This window comes from Lissotriton helveticus, chromosome 12 (genome assembly GCF_964261635.1).
Source record: "Lissotriton helveticus chromosome 12, aLisHel1.1, whole genome shotgun sequence".
Classification (NCBI taxonomy): Eukaryota; Metazoa; Chordata; class Amphibia; order Caudata; family Salamandridae; genus Lissotriton; species Lissotriton helveticus.
In genome coordinates this window covers 274,618,010-274,634,826 of record NC_136073.1, presented here as the reverse complement: position 1 = coordinate 274,634,826, position 16,817 = coordinate 274,618,010, and the positions used below count along the sequence as shown (strand labels likewise).

Genomic DNA, 16,817 nt, shown 5'->3' with positions numbered 1-16,817 from the left:
GCAATGTGGAAATCAGTTTGGTCCTGCTCTAAAACAACCAGTCCAGCCCAAACTGCCAAGCAAGTTCCTCTCTGAAACAAGCATCCCAAGATCAGTTTCAGCCTATGTGGGCTTCTTCAGTGGAGTGTAGCTTGGTTCAAGTGACCCACGTGTGGGCATATCAGTCGCACATAGTGCATCGCCATGAAGAAAGACCGCAATGTACGATCCTTTTTCGGAATGAGCCAGTAAAGTGCACTCCTTGGCCCGAATGGTGAGGGGTTACAAATTTGATGGCACCTTTGCAATGAGTGCTTGCACTTCCTCCTCCCCGAGCAGCAGCTAAAGTTAATCAGTGAGTATTAAACTCATGAAAGGCCAGAATGAGTTTCATAAGGCACTTAACTGCCTTGCCAGTTACTCGGTCAGAGCTCCGGTACCTGGGCATACAGATCTCCCGCGACAGAGATGAAACGCTGCGCTCCAACTATGGGGTGGCAATCACGAAACTTACGGCCTCAGTGGACCGCTGGATTACCCTGCCACTATCCATGGCTGGCAGAGCGTCCCTTATTAAAATGGTTGTGCTGCCCCGTTTCCTATACCTCTTCCTCAATATCCCTTACTACCCAGGAGCCTTCTTCTTTAAAACCCTGAAGTCGGAGCTATGCAGGCTGTTCTGGGGGGTAGGGGCGCATGGTTGAAATGGTCAACGCTCATACAGCCATACGACAAAGGCGGCTTCGACGTCCCGGACCTTGAGGCCTACTATCTATGCGCACAGGCGCATTACGCTTATCACTGGTTTGTTCCTACCCCCTACATGCCTCAACTGGCTGTGGAGGACTGGATAGTGCACCCTCTCCCGCTTGATGGTCTGCTTCATTGTCCGGAATCATTAATAATGACATCTAGTACCTTTGTCTCCTGCACACTAGACACATGGCGCCGCATAACCAAGAAGTTGTCTTGCAGTCTGCCATACTCACCTAAACTACCACTGACTTATCACCCTAAACTAGCGCTCCTACAGGAGCGAGGTTTCCGGCTGCTATGTGCACGCGTACATGTCACCACTTGGGGCGATCTATTCGCAGATGGTCAGTTCAAGACTGCTGAGTCGTTCTTTGCTGTTCACGCCCGTACTCCGCTAGATGTGTTTTATTACCTACGACTGCGCCAAGGGATGAAGGACATCCTGCCTGAGTTCCCCTGCGAACCTGAAATCCTGCCTCCACTTCATTACCTGCTATGTTCACAAGATGGCGCACATCTAGTCTCTGGTCTATATCGTCAGCTCAGGGCTAACGTTTCGGTAACGCAAGCCGGAGCCCGATCACAGTGGGAAGTCGATCTGGCAACCTCCCTTACTGACTAACAATGGCAATATTGCTGCGCCCTCACAGCCCGAATATCAGCCAGCAGTAGACTCAAAATAATACACTACAAATTCCTGCAGCGATTGTACTATACCCCGGTAAAAAAGCTTAGGTTCCGACTGGCAGACAACGACAGGTGTGAGAGATGCCATGCGGAGCATGCGGGCTTCCTGCACCTTGCTTGGGAGTGCCCTCCTGTTCGTCTCTACTGGCAGCAGGTTCACGATGCCCTTGCGACAATGACTAGTGAAAAAATACCTGTATATCCATTAACTATGCTCCTCGGTCACACGCCAAACGTTCCTAAATCCTGTAAGAAATTCATAGATACCGCATTGCTCCTGGCAAAACAACGAGTGGCGTGTCGCTGGGGTCGGGGCAGGGCGCCTAAATTCAAGGACTGGTTAGTGGACTTGACATACTGTCAGGAACAGCACGTCACTTACACTGAACTGTTACCGATATCGTCCCAACCTAAGGACATCTGGGGACCCTTGGTTAACTATATGCTTGCGCAGACGAACGATGCGGATACTCCAGAGACCACTCCTGCGGTTGATACTGCTGGCATTCAGGGATAGGAGGTAACATCTGCCGCTACATGTGCCACCGCTCTCCCTTTAGCCCGGCACATTGACCCTATGCCTTCCTTTATATCACACCTAAATCTCCACATCATAGTTACATATTGCTCACTGACACTGCCCCTTGGTGGCACCTGTCGGGCCCTCCAGTCTTACGCAGTTCCAATGTGCCACCTACACTACATATTCATTGCGATATATTTGTTGACACCCTGTATTGCTTTGCATTGTGCTCGCCCGCCAGATGATTATGTACTGACAAGAATGCTTCTGCTATACAATGTACCTACATTGCTCGTTGATATGTACGATGCTATGCTGAATTGAAGTTCCATATCCATGTGCATGAATGACTTTCTTAGTTGTGTTGTACTATGTTGAAAAACAATAAAAAGAATTTACAAAAAAAAAAACCTGCCTTGCCAGTTACTTCACAAGCACTCAAAGTGAAGCAGGAAACATAGTAAAGGTGCATGTGCTACATTTTGATGTAGAGTTCCAATATGACTTAGTCAATGCATCTCCACTACCTCATTGAGTGTGTCACCAGTGACTGGCCTCCTTCACAGCAAAAGCTTACATAGTTTAGACACCCTGCATGTGTTAATCTCTCCTTCCAAATAGATCACTTGATCTGGCCTCCTCAAATGAGTTTGGTATCCTCACTAACAGTCTTTTCTGTGATGTCTCAGAGCAAGTGAAAGACAAGAAAAAAAGCGTTTTAACTGGCATGGAATTTCGTTTTAACTCTGTACCATGAGGCAGGCTAGTGGAGATACAGTCAGGCCAGTGCTAAAGGGAAGAATTATAAAGGGAAATTTCATGGGCCTCCTAACGTGCCATAAACGAACCTTTACTGGCGCAAATCTGTTAAAATTAGAACATTTCCAATATGAGCTCAAATGGGAACATACTTCTTTCTTCACCCCTAAACCTCGCTGCCCCTTTTTAACTCTTTTCCTTCTGCAGGGAACTGCATAGAAATTGGCATGCTAGAACTTAACAGACTATGCTAAGGGACTGCCAGTTTTGGTGCCTCCACGGGGTCCACGGTTATAAGCAAATGATTTTTTTTTATTTTTAATAGAAAGGAACCATACTTATACAGTGAAGATATCCCGTGACATCTAAGCAAAAAATGGAAACCGAGAACTCTGGGCAGTTTAGGTGGAGAAAAGCTCCGGCACAGAACACCCTAAAACACCAGCGACACTCTGAATATGCTCACCTCAAATGTCAGTTTTCTAGCTAAGTTTTTAAGCATCGGATTAGCACAGTGACATCCATGCCAAGCTAGAAAGGGACAAATGGTATTTTACCAATCTAACTATGTAATACTGTGCCTGGAGCGGTCAAAGGCTTTTATAATTTTACAGCTCGGCATGGATAGCACTGTGCTAATACTATGCTTAAAGACTTTGCTGTAGAAATGGCAAACGACGTTGCCCCTTTATAGCATGGTGTGGATAGCACAGTTTTAATTATATGCTGAAAACCTTTGCTAGAAAAACAGGCATTTGAGTAGAGCATATTCAGAATGTCCCTGGTGTTGTAGGGTGCTCAATTTAGGAGTTGTTGTCCACCTAAACTTGGTAACTACCCAGAGTTCTCTGCTTTCTTTTTTTGCATTATTTATGCGGTACAATCCACACACATATATATATATATATATATATATATATATATGAGGTAGCCTCCTCGCACGCTCATGACGAGCCCAGCTCGTCATGAATAATGGGTTTTTGTAAATCCCAGCGCAGCAGCAGAATATCGACCGCACGCATGCGGTTAAGCAGCTGCTATACTAGAAGCAATCTCAACAGCATTAAAAAAAATAATCTTGGCTTTTTTAATGCATGAACACAGACAAACAGGGGTTAGCAGCAGCAGCGCTAGGGGTAACTGAATACAAAAAGTGTGGACGGCCTGTCGGCGGAGTAAGATACTTCAACTTTGAGACACTGTAAACACAGGTGTGCACCTTAATGAAGATAAACACTAAGAAAACAAAAATGTACAAAGCCAATAGGTATCGCCTATGCAAGAGTTACTGGCTATACCAATTTGTTTTAGCCATGTTGTGCAATAGCGTGGGTGCTGTTCAGCATGATTACAAGTTAGTTTTGTAGACAAGAGTGGGAGTAGAGTGGACCGGCATAGAGTGTTGTGCGTTGGAGTAGCATAGAGTAGTCACACACAGAGTGGCACACAAGGGAATAGAGTGGACTGGTGTAGAGTGCACTGGTGCAAAGTGATGCAGAGTATAGTGGCGTAGAGTATAGTGGCGTAGAGTGCAGCAGCGTACAATTCAGTGTAGTAGATTAGAATGTTGCTTAGTAGAATGCAGCTGCACAGCGTGGAGTGGCACAGCGTGGAGCGGCACAGAATAGAATAGAGGACCATAGATTGCTGTGGCGTAGAGTGGAGTGCTGCAGAGTGCATTGACATTGAACGCAGTAGTGCAGATTAGAGTGGCGCTGAGATCAATGACTCAGAGTGCAGTGTGGCAGAAAAGAGTGTCAGAGTTCAGTGGTTTACAGTGGGTAGAGTACAGTGGTATAGACTGGTGTAGAGTGGAGTGCTGCAGAGTGCATTGGCATAGAATGCAGTAGTGCAGAGTAGAGTGGCAGAGTTCAGTAGCATAGAGTGCATTGTTAGAGTGTGGCAGAGCATAGGGACAGAGTGCAGGGGCGCAGAGTGCAGTGGTGTAGAGTAGAGTGGCGCAGACTGTAGTAGAGTAGAGTGGCGCAGACTGCAGTAGAGTGGCGTAGACTGCAGTAGAGTGGCGCAGTAGAGTAGAGTGGCGCAGAGTAGAGTAGAGTGGCGCAAAGTGCAGTAGAGTGGCGCAGTGGAGTAGAGTGGCGTAGAGTGGCGCAGTGGAGTAGAGTGGCGTAGAGTGGCGCAGTGGAGTAGAGTGGCGCAGTGGAGTAGAGTGGCGTAGAGTGGCGCAGAGGCGTAGAGTGGCGCAGAGTGGCGTAGAGTGGCGCAGAGCGCGGTGGCGTAGAGTGGCGCAGAGCGCGGTGGCGTAGAGTGGCGCAGAGCGCGGTGGCGTAGAGTGGCGCAGAGCGCGGTGGCGTAGAGTGGCGCAGAGCGCGGTGGCGTAGAGTGGCGCAGAGCGCGGTGGCGTAGAGTGGCGCAGAGCGCGGTGGCGTAGAGTGGCGCAGAGCGCAGTGGCGTAGAGTGGCGCAGAGCGCAGTGGCGTAGAGTGGCGCAGAGCGCAGTGGCGTAGAGTGGCGCAGAGCGCAGTGGCGTAGAGTGGCGCAGAGCGCGGTGGCGTAGAGTGGCGCAGAGGCGTAGAGTGGCGCAGAGGCGTAGAGTGGCGCAGAGGCGTAGAGTGGCGCAGAGGCGTAGAGTGGCGCAGAGGCGTAGAGTGGCGCAGAGGCGTAGAGTGGCGCAGAGGCGTAGAGTGGCGTAGAGTGGCGCAGAGAGCAGAGGCGTAGAGTGGCGCAGAGCGCAGTGGCGTAGAGTGGCGCAGAGCGCAGTGGCGTAGAGTGGCGCAGAGCGCAGTGGCGTAGAGTGGCGCAGAGCGCAGTGGCGTAGAGTGGCGCAGAGCGCAGTGGCGTAGAGTGGCGCAGAGCGCAGTGGCGTAGAGTGGCGCAGAGCGCAGTGGCGTAGAGTGGCGCAGAGCGCAGTGGCGTAGAGTGGCGCAGAGCGCAGGGGCGTAGAGTGGCGCAGAGCGCAGGGGCGTAGAGTGGCGCAGAGGGCAGGGGCGTAGAGTGGCACAGAGGGCAGGGGCGTAGAGTGGCACAGAGGGCAGGGTCGTAGAGTGGCACAGAGGGCAGGGTCGTAAAGTGGCACAGAGGGCAGGGGCGTAGAGTGGCACAGAGGGCAGGGGCGAAGAGTGGCACAGAGGGCAGTGGCACAGAGGGCAGGGGCGTAGAGTGGCACAGAGGGCAGTGGCACAGAGGGCAGGGGCGTAGAGTGGCACAGAGGGCAGTGGCGTAGAGTGGCGCAGAGGGCAGTGGCGTAGAGTGGCGCAGAGGGCAGTGGCGTAGAGTGGCGCAGAGGGCAGTGGCGTAGAGTGGCGCAGAGCGCAGTGGCGTAGAGTGGCGCAGAGCGCAGTGGCGTAGAGTGGCGCAGAGCGCAGGGGCGTAGAGTGGCGCAGAGGGCAGGGGCGTAGAGTGGCACAGAGGGCAGGGGTGTAGTGGCACAGTGGGCAGGGGTGTAGAGTGGCAGAGGGCAGTGGCGCAGAGCGCAGTGGCATAGAGTGGCACAGAGGGCAGTGGCGTAGAGTGGCGCAGAGCGCAGTGGCATAGAGTGGCGCTGAGTGGTGGAGTGATGCAGAGTACAGTGGCGGAGAGCGCAGAGTAGATATTTGTAGAGTGAGGCAGAGTGCAAAGTGCAGTAGCGCTGGGTAGAGTTGAACAGGGTAGAGTGCAGTGACCTAGAGTATAATGGCTTAGATGAAAGTGGTGTAGATGCAGTGGCATAGAGTGCAGTGGCGCAGAGTGGCGTAAAGTGGAGCTGTATAGATTACGTTGGAGTTGCCTACCCTGGAGTGGCATGGAGTGGCGTAGAGTTCAGTGGCATAGAGTGCAGTGAAGTGACAAAGTGGTGTAAAGTATAGCGTGCAGTGGCATGGAGTGCTGCTGACTTCATTGAAGTAAGCATGGTGTGGTAGTACACAGCCATTACTCACAACACATTTTCAATTGAAATGACCATTTCATTTACACAGACATACAGTTTGACTAATAAAACTATACAGCTTACAAATGATGTGTGGAAATGGATTTGTTTTGCTCATATTAAAGTATCTGTTTTCAAACACTACCGAATTTACAAACAATTTGCTTCATATGTGTGTTCATAATTCTGATACATTCTGAAATACTTGCCGTTAATTTAAATGTGTGCTAGAAAAAAAAACCTTTCCCACTCCCAGTACCCAGCAAGATTGTCACCCAACTACTTTGACTTTGAAGTCCAAGAAAAGTAAACATCAAGCTCCCTCGGAAGACGGAGCCCGACATTTGACCTCGGTCTTTAAATGCACAGCAAATGAGAAAAGAAGATTTACAGGCCTGTTTACAGAAAGGAGCACTCATGGAAGAAAAAAAAGTGAGTTGGTGTGAAAAGTCTTCCTCTCTGGGAGGGACAAACTCACCCTGGAGAGCCTAAATCATAGTCATAGTCAAATCCTTTATTCGATCAGATACAAAATGATCCTAAAAGTACAAGATAAAAGCCTATTTTCAATATTAATTTTCTATTTAGGCAATAAGATAGTTCATTTCATCCATAATTAAAATTTTAAAACACTCAAGAATTTTCCAAAGTACAAAACCGGCCATTACCCTATCAAATCTCATTTGGTATATAATAATTATTAAATGCTCTAATAGCCAAAATCAAAGCCAGAAAATAACCATGATTTACAAACCGCGAAGCCAATGGTAAGCACGGGCGGAATGCATTCCCAGGTGAGCTTTTCAACACCTCCAAGATGTCTTTAAAAAAAAACAGACAGTTGCACCATCTGATAGGCTTCAACCTAAAAATACTATACCCAATAAAAGCACTGCCATCAATGAAGATAAGCAACTCCCACACCAGAACTACAATTATAACAGCCTGAAGCAGGAACTATCTTTTTCTAACAGTGTCCTTAACATGAAATGCTTCATGGACGCAGCTCTGGGAACTCGGCAGAAAGTAAACCAAGAACACATATTTAGCTTAAATATTCATCTCTATAAAGGTTACGGGTTGGTCAAATCCCACAAATCTAATTGCTGCAGCATAAAAATATGTCCTAGTTTCTCGAATATTTTTTAACTACAGAGACAAGCACCCAGAACTCAGCACAAATTAACAGTAATGCATAAGAGGAGTTCCATGGTTGGACACATTCCTTACCTTTCTAAAATGTGCAAGCATGTCAGGGCTTCTCTCGCACATCTCTGTGAGCAATACGACAGACGTGTGAAGAACACCTTCAAGATCAACAAAAAAATGTGAAAGTCAATGAAACTTCTCATGCGAGTTCAACCATCTGAGAATAATATTATTCCTATAAACAATCAACAGGACTATTCTTCTACAGAGCTCTCAACAAAAGTGAAAGAATGTGCATGCTTTCTTTATTTTATGCGTTTAATATCCTGCATCCCAAATGAGTTTTTTGGGGGGTCATGGTCATTCAGAAGACACTGGACCGTACCTCTGTAAGTACTGTTATTCGCCACAGAGTGCCCCAGGGTACCAATACTTCTGCACTTCAGTTACATAACTAAATGACTTTATTCATGCACTTGACTATTCTGGATTAATGGCGTTAAGGCTTAATCGAGCAGAAGGCATGCATACATATTTCACACACAGCAATGACCAGGAACTCAAACTTTGTGCTTCAGCGTCAAAGAAAGTCAGACTTTTACAAGTAGCAACAACAATTAAAATAGGATACAAATTGAAAATAAGCAAGTGTTTGTTTGGATTCAAATAAACGTTTTGGATTTACAAACTAAACACTAGATTTTCTAGAATATAAATACCCAAGGTTATCTAAAAGTCATGTGATTGAGCTGTCTCCAGAAGCTACAGACCATTTCAGTTTTTTTATTACAATGATGCAGTGTTTTGCAGTTCAGTCCAATGGGACAGAAGTGAGAGACAGAGGCACCAGTGATCTAAATTAGCACCCTAGCTATAAGCTATTCAGCCCTGTCGGGACGCTGTAGGCCAACCAGTAAACAGCAAGGAATGTAACCCTACAACTCTATATGCCTCAAAATACCTTGTCTAGTGTTGTGCTTCTTTTTGTTTTGTTTAAAAGGCCAACTAAGCTGTGGTCGCATTGTGGCTCTTTGGCAGTGCCTATTCTTTGAGCAAAACGTTAGTCAGATATATATATATATATTTTTGATTTTCAAAAACCTTGATGGACCAAATTGCATTGTAAAAGTACAGAATTGCACCATATCAAAGCACTGTGTATATAAAAATACAATCTATTACAGCGAGGGTCTTCTTGAACATATACCGCTGAAGATCAATACAGAAAAGGAAATAACATAAGAGCACCAGGACAGTGGGGCGAGTCACGATGAGAGGCACCAGATAAAGGGAGAGGGATAGAACAAGCTGGGGGGAGTGCGATCAGGGGGGCAAGCTACTCACTGACCTTCACCGGAAGCCGCAGCACCGGTGGGGAGCACGGGAGAGGTCGCCGAGCGCTGGGAATTAGGACTTAGGAGGTAGGATACGAGTGGGCCCCAAATGTAAAGAGGACGGGATCTAGCTGGCATAAGGACACAGAATTCGGACAGGAGGGTCTGGCAGCGCGATGCATTCTTAAGCCATTGAGTGGCCTTGGGTGCGGGCTTGCGGCCCAAACACATGGAAACCCGACGCCGCGTGAGGGCAAGGTGCATGGAAATCAGGCGGCGGGAGGCATCTGGACAATTTTTAATAAAGCCTAAGAGGCAAAGTGGGGATCGGGCTGGATCAAGGTGATCTCAGAACTAGGGGCGCATGCCTCACGCCAATAAGCGGAGACCGGAGGGCACAGCCATGCAAGGAGAAAAAAATCAGCCGCAGGGGCGGAGCAGCGCAAACATCTATCAGTGGGAATAAGTCCCATCTTGTGTAGCTGGACGGGGTCCGGTATAGCCTATGTAAGTATTTAAAATGAATAAGGCGCAAATGGTAATTCGGGGACAGACGCCTAATCTGATTGCAACAGTAGAGCCAGTCAGCCTGAGATATCTCCGCACCCAGGTCCTCACCACACGCCATGCGCGCCCATTCAGTGGAATCAGCAAGTGTAAAGGCGTATATTTTAGTCACCAGCTTCCGAGGGGAAGAAGACTGTTTTCTTCCCGACCGAGCGACTTCTCACAATCTCCGAACCATATTCTCCATCCTCCATCAAATTAACCCAGTGCTTCCGGACAGGATTTCTGGATAAAGACGCAGAAGGAACAATCGCATTCGAAATGCACACAAGGTCACTGGAGACACCTCCTCGTGCTCTATTATGCAACTGTAGTGTACAATACGCACTGGACATTTACTCAACGAGGTAGCAGTTACTAATTAACCAGAAGAAAGCACTCCACTTGATACTTTGTGTGAAACTGTGGACTCTTGTTGGATAAAGGGGCAGATGTGGCTCCGTTGTAACCCTGTCACTCACACAGCTACTGACACACCCACTCAGACTCACTCCCAAACCTATTCAGACACTTACTCACGCACCCACTCTCACACCCATACAGCCACTTACAGACCCACTCACCGACCTATACAGCCACACACACTCTTAAAGGTTACAGTTAGGAAATAAAATTATTTTTAAATACCTTCGAAATTCTTTACGCCCCAGCGGGCCATGCGCCACAATATTCGGCGGGCACATATAGCAATAGATGCCATCCGGGGAAAGGGAGAGCTGGCAGCCTTGCTATTGTCAGATATGGATAGGGCATTTGATCCCCTCAGATGGGTATATCTCTTTGTGCTCCTAGATCGTCTCAACATATGTCCTCGATTCTTGGCCTACCTCAAACTGCTATACAAAGACCTTACTGCAATGTGCGGGTGGCGCGCTCCGTATCCTCTACATCCCCTGTAGGCAGGGGCACTCGTCAGGGGTGTCCCCTGTCACCGTTACTTTTTGCACAAGCAATGGAGCCACTGGCGGCATGGGTACGCCTAGATGCGCAAGTGGCGGGTTATGGCGGTGAGTTGTGCCAGGTATATGGCGCTGGGAAAACTCCTATGGGCAGGTGGGAGGGGTGGGGGGGGGGGTGGGGGTTGTGGTGCTACGGATCTGCTTTCAATCTACTTACTGCAGGGGCTAGCCACTTCAGATATCCATTCATATTATATGGCTTCACAGCTAAATGAGTGGTGGTATGGGGGTCGAGAGGACCCAGCATACGCATTGGAACGGAGACTCATGGGTGAATCCACAATACATACTATTCTGTATTCTACACCGCTGCACAATTCCCTACCATCTGCCACTCAGGTGGTTTTTCAAGTTTGGAAACAATCCCTTCGTAAGATGGGATGGTAGAACAAGCTTACTACAGACACCCCCCCTGTGGACATCTACATGGCCCCCCTCGCACAAGTGGCCCGCCATCACAACCTCAACATGTAAATGTAAATGTATGTGTCTTGTAAAGCGCACTGCTGCCCTGAGGCGTCGTGGCGCTGTAGACCGCTGGGGAACCCGTCGTGGCTATCCCAGTGAGATGGTCCCTACTGGGTATCTCCAAGGTGAAACCAGGCATCCCCGGCGAATGTGGGGGGTCATTGTAGAGATGAGGCAAGCTAATGCCCAGAGTTGCCGAGTGTGATCCCTGGTTAGAGTAGGCACCGAGGCGAGAATTATCGAGTCCGCTGACCCTGGTCCACGACCCTGCCGCGTCGGGAATTGAAGCCTGGGCCCGGGCCGTTCTCTGCTTCCGGGTCTGACACCTCTAACCAGTGAGCCACATCACTCCAACATCATCTCCTACGCCGACACCCAACTCATCCTCTCCCTCACCAAGGACCCACTCACCGCCAAAACCAACCTCTGCGACAAGATGAAGTCCGTCGCCGACTGGAAGAGGAGCAGCCAGCTGAAGCTGAACTCGGACAAGACGGAGGTCCTCATCCTTGGACCCACCCCCTCAGCCTGGGACGACTCCTGGTGGCCGACCACAATGAGAACAGCACCAACAAACACCGACCATGCACGCAACCTAGGCTTCATCGTCCCTCTCCATGTCTAAACAGGTCAACGCCGTCTCCTCCCCCTGCTACTGGTGTGAGGAAAATCCCAGGACGTCTAAATATATAGTGTGAACAATCAGGAGGAATCAGTGGTCAGGAAGGAATGATCGAACAATTAACAATGTTTATACAAAGTAAATATTTTTAATGATTGTTTGTTTAAAAAAACCATACAGAGTATGACCGAAAGGTCAAACTATATGATAAAGATAAAAATTGCTTCAATTACATACAGTTCTAATAGTCATATAACATAAAATTCATAATCAATACAGTGAAATTTATACACAAAAATACACATAATAAATCAAATTAAAACATAAAAACTCGACGCGCGTTTCGGCAGTGAACCGCCTTCTTCAGGAGACATAGAATAAATCAACATTGGACGCTCTATCCATGCAGTAACTAAGATGGAAGGTAGAATCTTCTGTAGTTATGATGGTAATAGTGAAGATTCAAAGTGGAGATAGTCCTGGGGATATCCAAGGAGGCTGGTGGTATATATAGCGCCGATATAAACCGTTCTGAAAACGATAGTCGCACTGTAGCTTTAGATATCGCGTGATGTAGAGAATGGTAGTTCCGATGAGTATTGCCCGATAATGGTTAACTCAAAAGAAGGGTAAAAAAAGTGTCTTAAATTAATAAATAATAAACGGACAGCAGAATGGTGCTGCTCCGACGCTTGTGTTGTGGGGATCCAACCTCCACATACAGAGAAAGATGAGACGTCTCTAACGATAGTAGACGGTGCACAGACAGCAAGGTAGTGCTGCTCCGACGCTCCGATGATCATTTTGGGTGGAGGCCGGGTCCCCACAGAACGTCGGAGCAGCACTACCTTGCTGTCTGTGCACCGTCTACTATCGTTAGAGACGTCTCATCTTTCTCTGTATGTGGAGGTTGGATCCCCACAACACAAGCGTCGGAGCAGCACCATTCTGCTGTCCGTTTATTATTTATTAATTTAAGACACTTTTTTTACCCTTCTTTTGAGTTAACCATTATCGGGCAATACTCATCGGAACTACCATTCTCTACATCACGCGATATCTAAAGCTACAGTGCGACTATCGTTTTCAGAACGGTTTATATCGGCGCTATATATACCACCAGCCTCCTTGGATATCCCCAGGACTATCTCCACTTTGAATCTTCACTATTACCATCATAACTACAGAAGATTCTACCTTCCATCTTAGTTACTGCATGGATAGAGCGTCCAATGTTGATTTATTCTATGTCTCCTGAAGAAGGCGGTTCACTGCCGAAACGCGCGTCGAGTTTTTATGTTTTAATTTGATTTATTATGTGTATTTTTGTGTATAAATTTCACTGTATTGATTATGAATTTTATGTTATATGACTATTAGAACTGTATGTAATTGAAGCAATTTTTATCTTTATCATATAGTTTGACCTTTCGGTCATACTCTGTATGGTTTTTTTAAACAAACAATCATTAAAAATATTTACTTTGTATAAACATTGTTAATTGTTCGATCATTCCTTCCTGACCACTGATTCCTCCTGATTGTTCACACTATATATTTAGACGTCCTGGGATTTTCCTCACACCAGTTGCTACCCTGCCCTAGGAGTCTATATACTACCCAGGGGGTCCTTGTTGTCTCCACTTTTTTTCCTCCCCCTGCTACAACACCCTCTGCATGCTCCGCAGGATCTACAAGTGGATCTCGACCGAAACAAGAACGGTTACACATGCCCTCGTCAGCAGCAGACTGGACTACAGTAACGCACTGTACGCAGGAATCCCAGCCAAACATCTACACCGACTACAACGCATCCAAAACACCTCCGCCCGACTGATCGTCAACGTCCCCCGCCGCAACCACATCACCCCCCACCTGAGAAACCTACACTGGCTCCCCGTCGACAAGAGGATCACCTTCAAGCTCCTCACACACGCACACAAAGCACTCCACAACGCCGAACCAGCCTACCTGAACAGCAGACTCTTCCCCGCCCCCCCCATCCCCAGCGCCTTGAGACCCTTACGGGTAAGTAGCGCGCTTTACAAGTATTCTGATTGATTGATTGATTGGAACAATGGTCAGCTACCACAGCTGGCGGCACCCGCCAGCTTTAAAGGCTGGGATAACAATGGGATCTCCACACTAGGAGATGTAATGCGTGGTGTTGTCCTTAAGTCCTTCCAAGAGCTCCAACGAGAATACCACATGCCCAAAACTCAATTCTATAAGTACATCCAGCTTCGACATGCTATCTCACCGAATATTCTGAGTTTAGAGGCACTCCCTGAGGTCAGTCCGGTTGAAGCCAAAGTTTTCATGGAGGACCCACAGGACCATAAGATTTTGAAGATCTATCAATCCCTAGTGACACATAGCTCCACAACACTAGATAAACTCAGGGAGACCTGGGAGGGGGATGTGGGCCAATTGGACGGGGATGACTGGATGCATGCGCTAGCTTCTAGGGCAGCGGCGATCTCTGTGGGACTACGCCTCTTTCAATTCAAATACATTCATCGGCTCTATTAAACAAGGCATAGATTGTGGAGGGCTGGTTTGGTGGCGTCTCTGCTGTGTTTGAGATGTGGACGTGAAGAAGGGTCACTCATGCATACCATCTGGCACTGCACAGCACTTGCAAAATTCTGGAGAGGGGTGTTAGCCTGTGTGGCGGAGGTATTGGGGTGGAAACTCCCCTTCTCACCAAAACGGACGATTTTACACATTTTGAAGGATATAGGCAGTAATATATATCAGAGACATTTACTGTTATTAGGATTGGCATTAGCCAAGAGAGACATAGCACGGTTGTGGAAAGCACCTACCTTCTCTTTCGGCATGGATGACTGGATTGGACTTTAACATGGGGTTGGAGATTCCGATATTTAAAGCTAGGGGTTGTCCGCAAAAACATCCCAAACTCTGAAAGCGATGGGCAGATTACCGGGGCCTGGAACTACATCCAATACCTGGATGCATCTATATCTGCCTTGATATGTAGTCATTGGGACAGGAGACTGGACATGTAATGAGGGACAATGTCATTGAAGAAGGGATACGTGGGGATAACTGCAATGTAGTTGTGTGCGGGTGCCATTGGGAGGAGGCTTTTTACAGTGTTCATGTTATACAGTTTCTTTGATCCACACGAAAAACTATGTAATCTAATAGTCAAACACAATGGCTTGCAATGCGTGTAATGGTGGTTGGTTCCTGGTTTAAGGAACACTGCAGCGGATACAACTTTTGACATCATAAAATATGTTTTTAAACAAAAAAACCTTTGAAAATCACAAACCATACTAAAGGTTACCGGGACGTTATAGTTGGGAAAAATAATTTAAAAAACCTTACAAATTCACTGAAAAAAAACAAAGGTTACAGGGACGTTATAGTTGGGCTCAGATTTCAATCATATTTATTTATTTATTTATTTATTTATTTTTGGTATTTGTAAAGCGCGGCATTTACCCTCAGGCGTCTTGGCGCTAATAAAACCATTTATAAATGATAATTGTCATGATAAAGGGGCCGTTATTGGTTAAAAAGCCACGTTTTTAGAAGCTTGCGGAATTGAAAGAGGGAGGAGCTTTCCCTGATGTTTAGAGGTAGTGTGTTCCAGAGCTTTGGGGCAGCGACCAAAAAGCGACGGTCGCCCCAGGATACTGTTTTAGTGCGAGGGACGACCAGTAGACTGTGAGTAGTTGAGCGTAAAACTCTGCTTGGTCTGTACCGTTGTAGCTGTTCTTTCAGAAAGTGTGGACCTTGGTTGTTGAGTGCCTTGAATACGATACAGAGGGACTTGAAATGAATTCCATTTCGAATGGTGAGCCAGTGGTACTCCTTTATACTTTTGGATATAGATTCGTATTTTGTTTTACCAGAAAGCAGGCGTGCTGCTGCGTTCTGGATTGTCTGTAGTTTGGATACTACTCTGGATTGAGCATTGAGGAAGAGACCATTGCAGTAATCCAGAGCAGAAAGGACAAGAGAGGTAACCAATGTCTTGATGGCTGATTCCGGAAGGAAGGGGCGTATTTTTCTTATCTTCAGTTTTAGGTGTGCTGCGGAAACTGTTTTATTGGCGTGATGTGTGAAATTTAGACCTTCATCGAAGATGATTCCGAGGTTCCTAACTTTGACAGTGGGGATAGGAGGGGTGCCAAAGGTATCTGGCCACCAGCTTGATGGCCAGGCTGGGTGAAGGGGTCCAAAAATGAGCACCTCAGTTTTTTCTGAGTTTAATTTAAGACAGTTGGTGGCCATCCATTCTCCTATGTCTATGAGTCCTCTCTTAAATTTCTCCGCCACTAATTCTCCGTCCCCTTTGATAGCCAAAACCAGTTGGGTATCATCGGCGTAGGAGGTTAGGCTCATCCCATGTGCTTTGATAGTGTTAGCAAGGTCCGACACATAAATGTTGAAAAGTGTCGGACTCAGGGATGAGCCTTGAGGTACTCCACAAGGAGATGAGTTGGGCCGATTGATAGGGTCCTAGAACCACTGCCTGCGTTCTTTTGGCTAGGAAGGAAGCAATTAGGTCTTTGGCAGTATCGCAGATGCCGAATCCCTCGACACGGTCAACCAAGATGGTGTGGTCGACCGTGTCGAAGGCTGCTGATAGATCCAGCATTACCAGGATGGCTGTTCCCCCCTGGTCCCTAATCACCCTAATATCATCGGCCGCCTTAATCAAGGCTGTCTCTGTCCCGTGATATTTCCGAAACCCAAATTGCGTGTCGTCCAGAAGATGGTATTTTTCAATGAATTCAGAAATCTGAGTGTTCATGGCTTTTTCGATCACCTTTGCCACGAATGGAAGACTTGCAATGGGTCGGTAGTTTTTTAGCTCATTTTTATCCAGGGAGGTTTTTTTTAACAGGGGTTTAAGTAGGGTGTTTTTTAAAGAGTCTGGGTAAGTGTCTGAAAGTAAAATGGAGTTGCAGACCTGAGTGAGTAATGGTATAATAGAATCCATTACCGGTCGGAGTACTGAGAGAGGGCAGGGGTCCAGGGCTGATCCTGATTTAATAGAGGACAGTATGGTTGTTATTTGGTCTGTTGTGACCGATTGGAAGCTTGATAACATGTTGACTGGGGAGGGAGTAGAAAGGTTATCTATCCTGGAAAGTGAATTTGCAGAA

At 47.3% G+C, this 16,817-nt stretch overlaps 1 protein-coding gene across 1 annotated transcript in view; it reads right to left on the bottom strand.

Annotated features, from left to right (window-relative positions):
- The window catches only part of AP1G1 (adaptor related protein complex 1 subunit gamma 1), an 803,442-nt gene that overhangs the window by 532,489 nt on the left and 254,136 nt on the right, over positions 1-16,817 (bottom strand). The window contains exon 7 of the mRNA XM_078671300.1: positions 7,802-7,878. Within this exon, the coding sequence (XP_078527426.1) occupies positions 7,802-7,878 (77 nt within the window). The remainder of the gene's footprint in view (positions 1-7,801; positions 7,879-16,817) is intronic.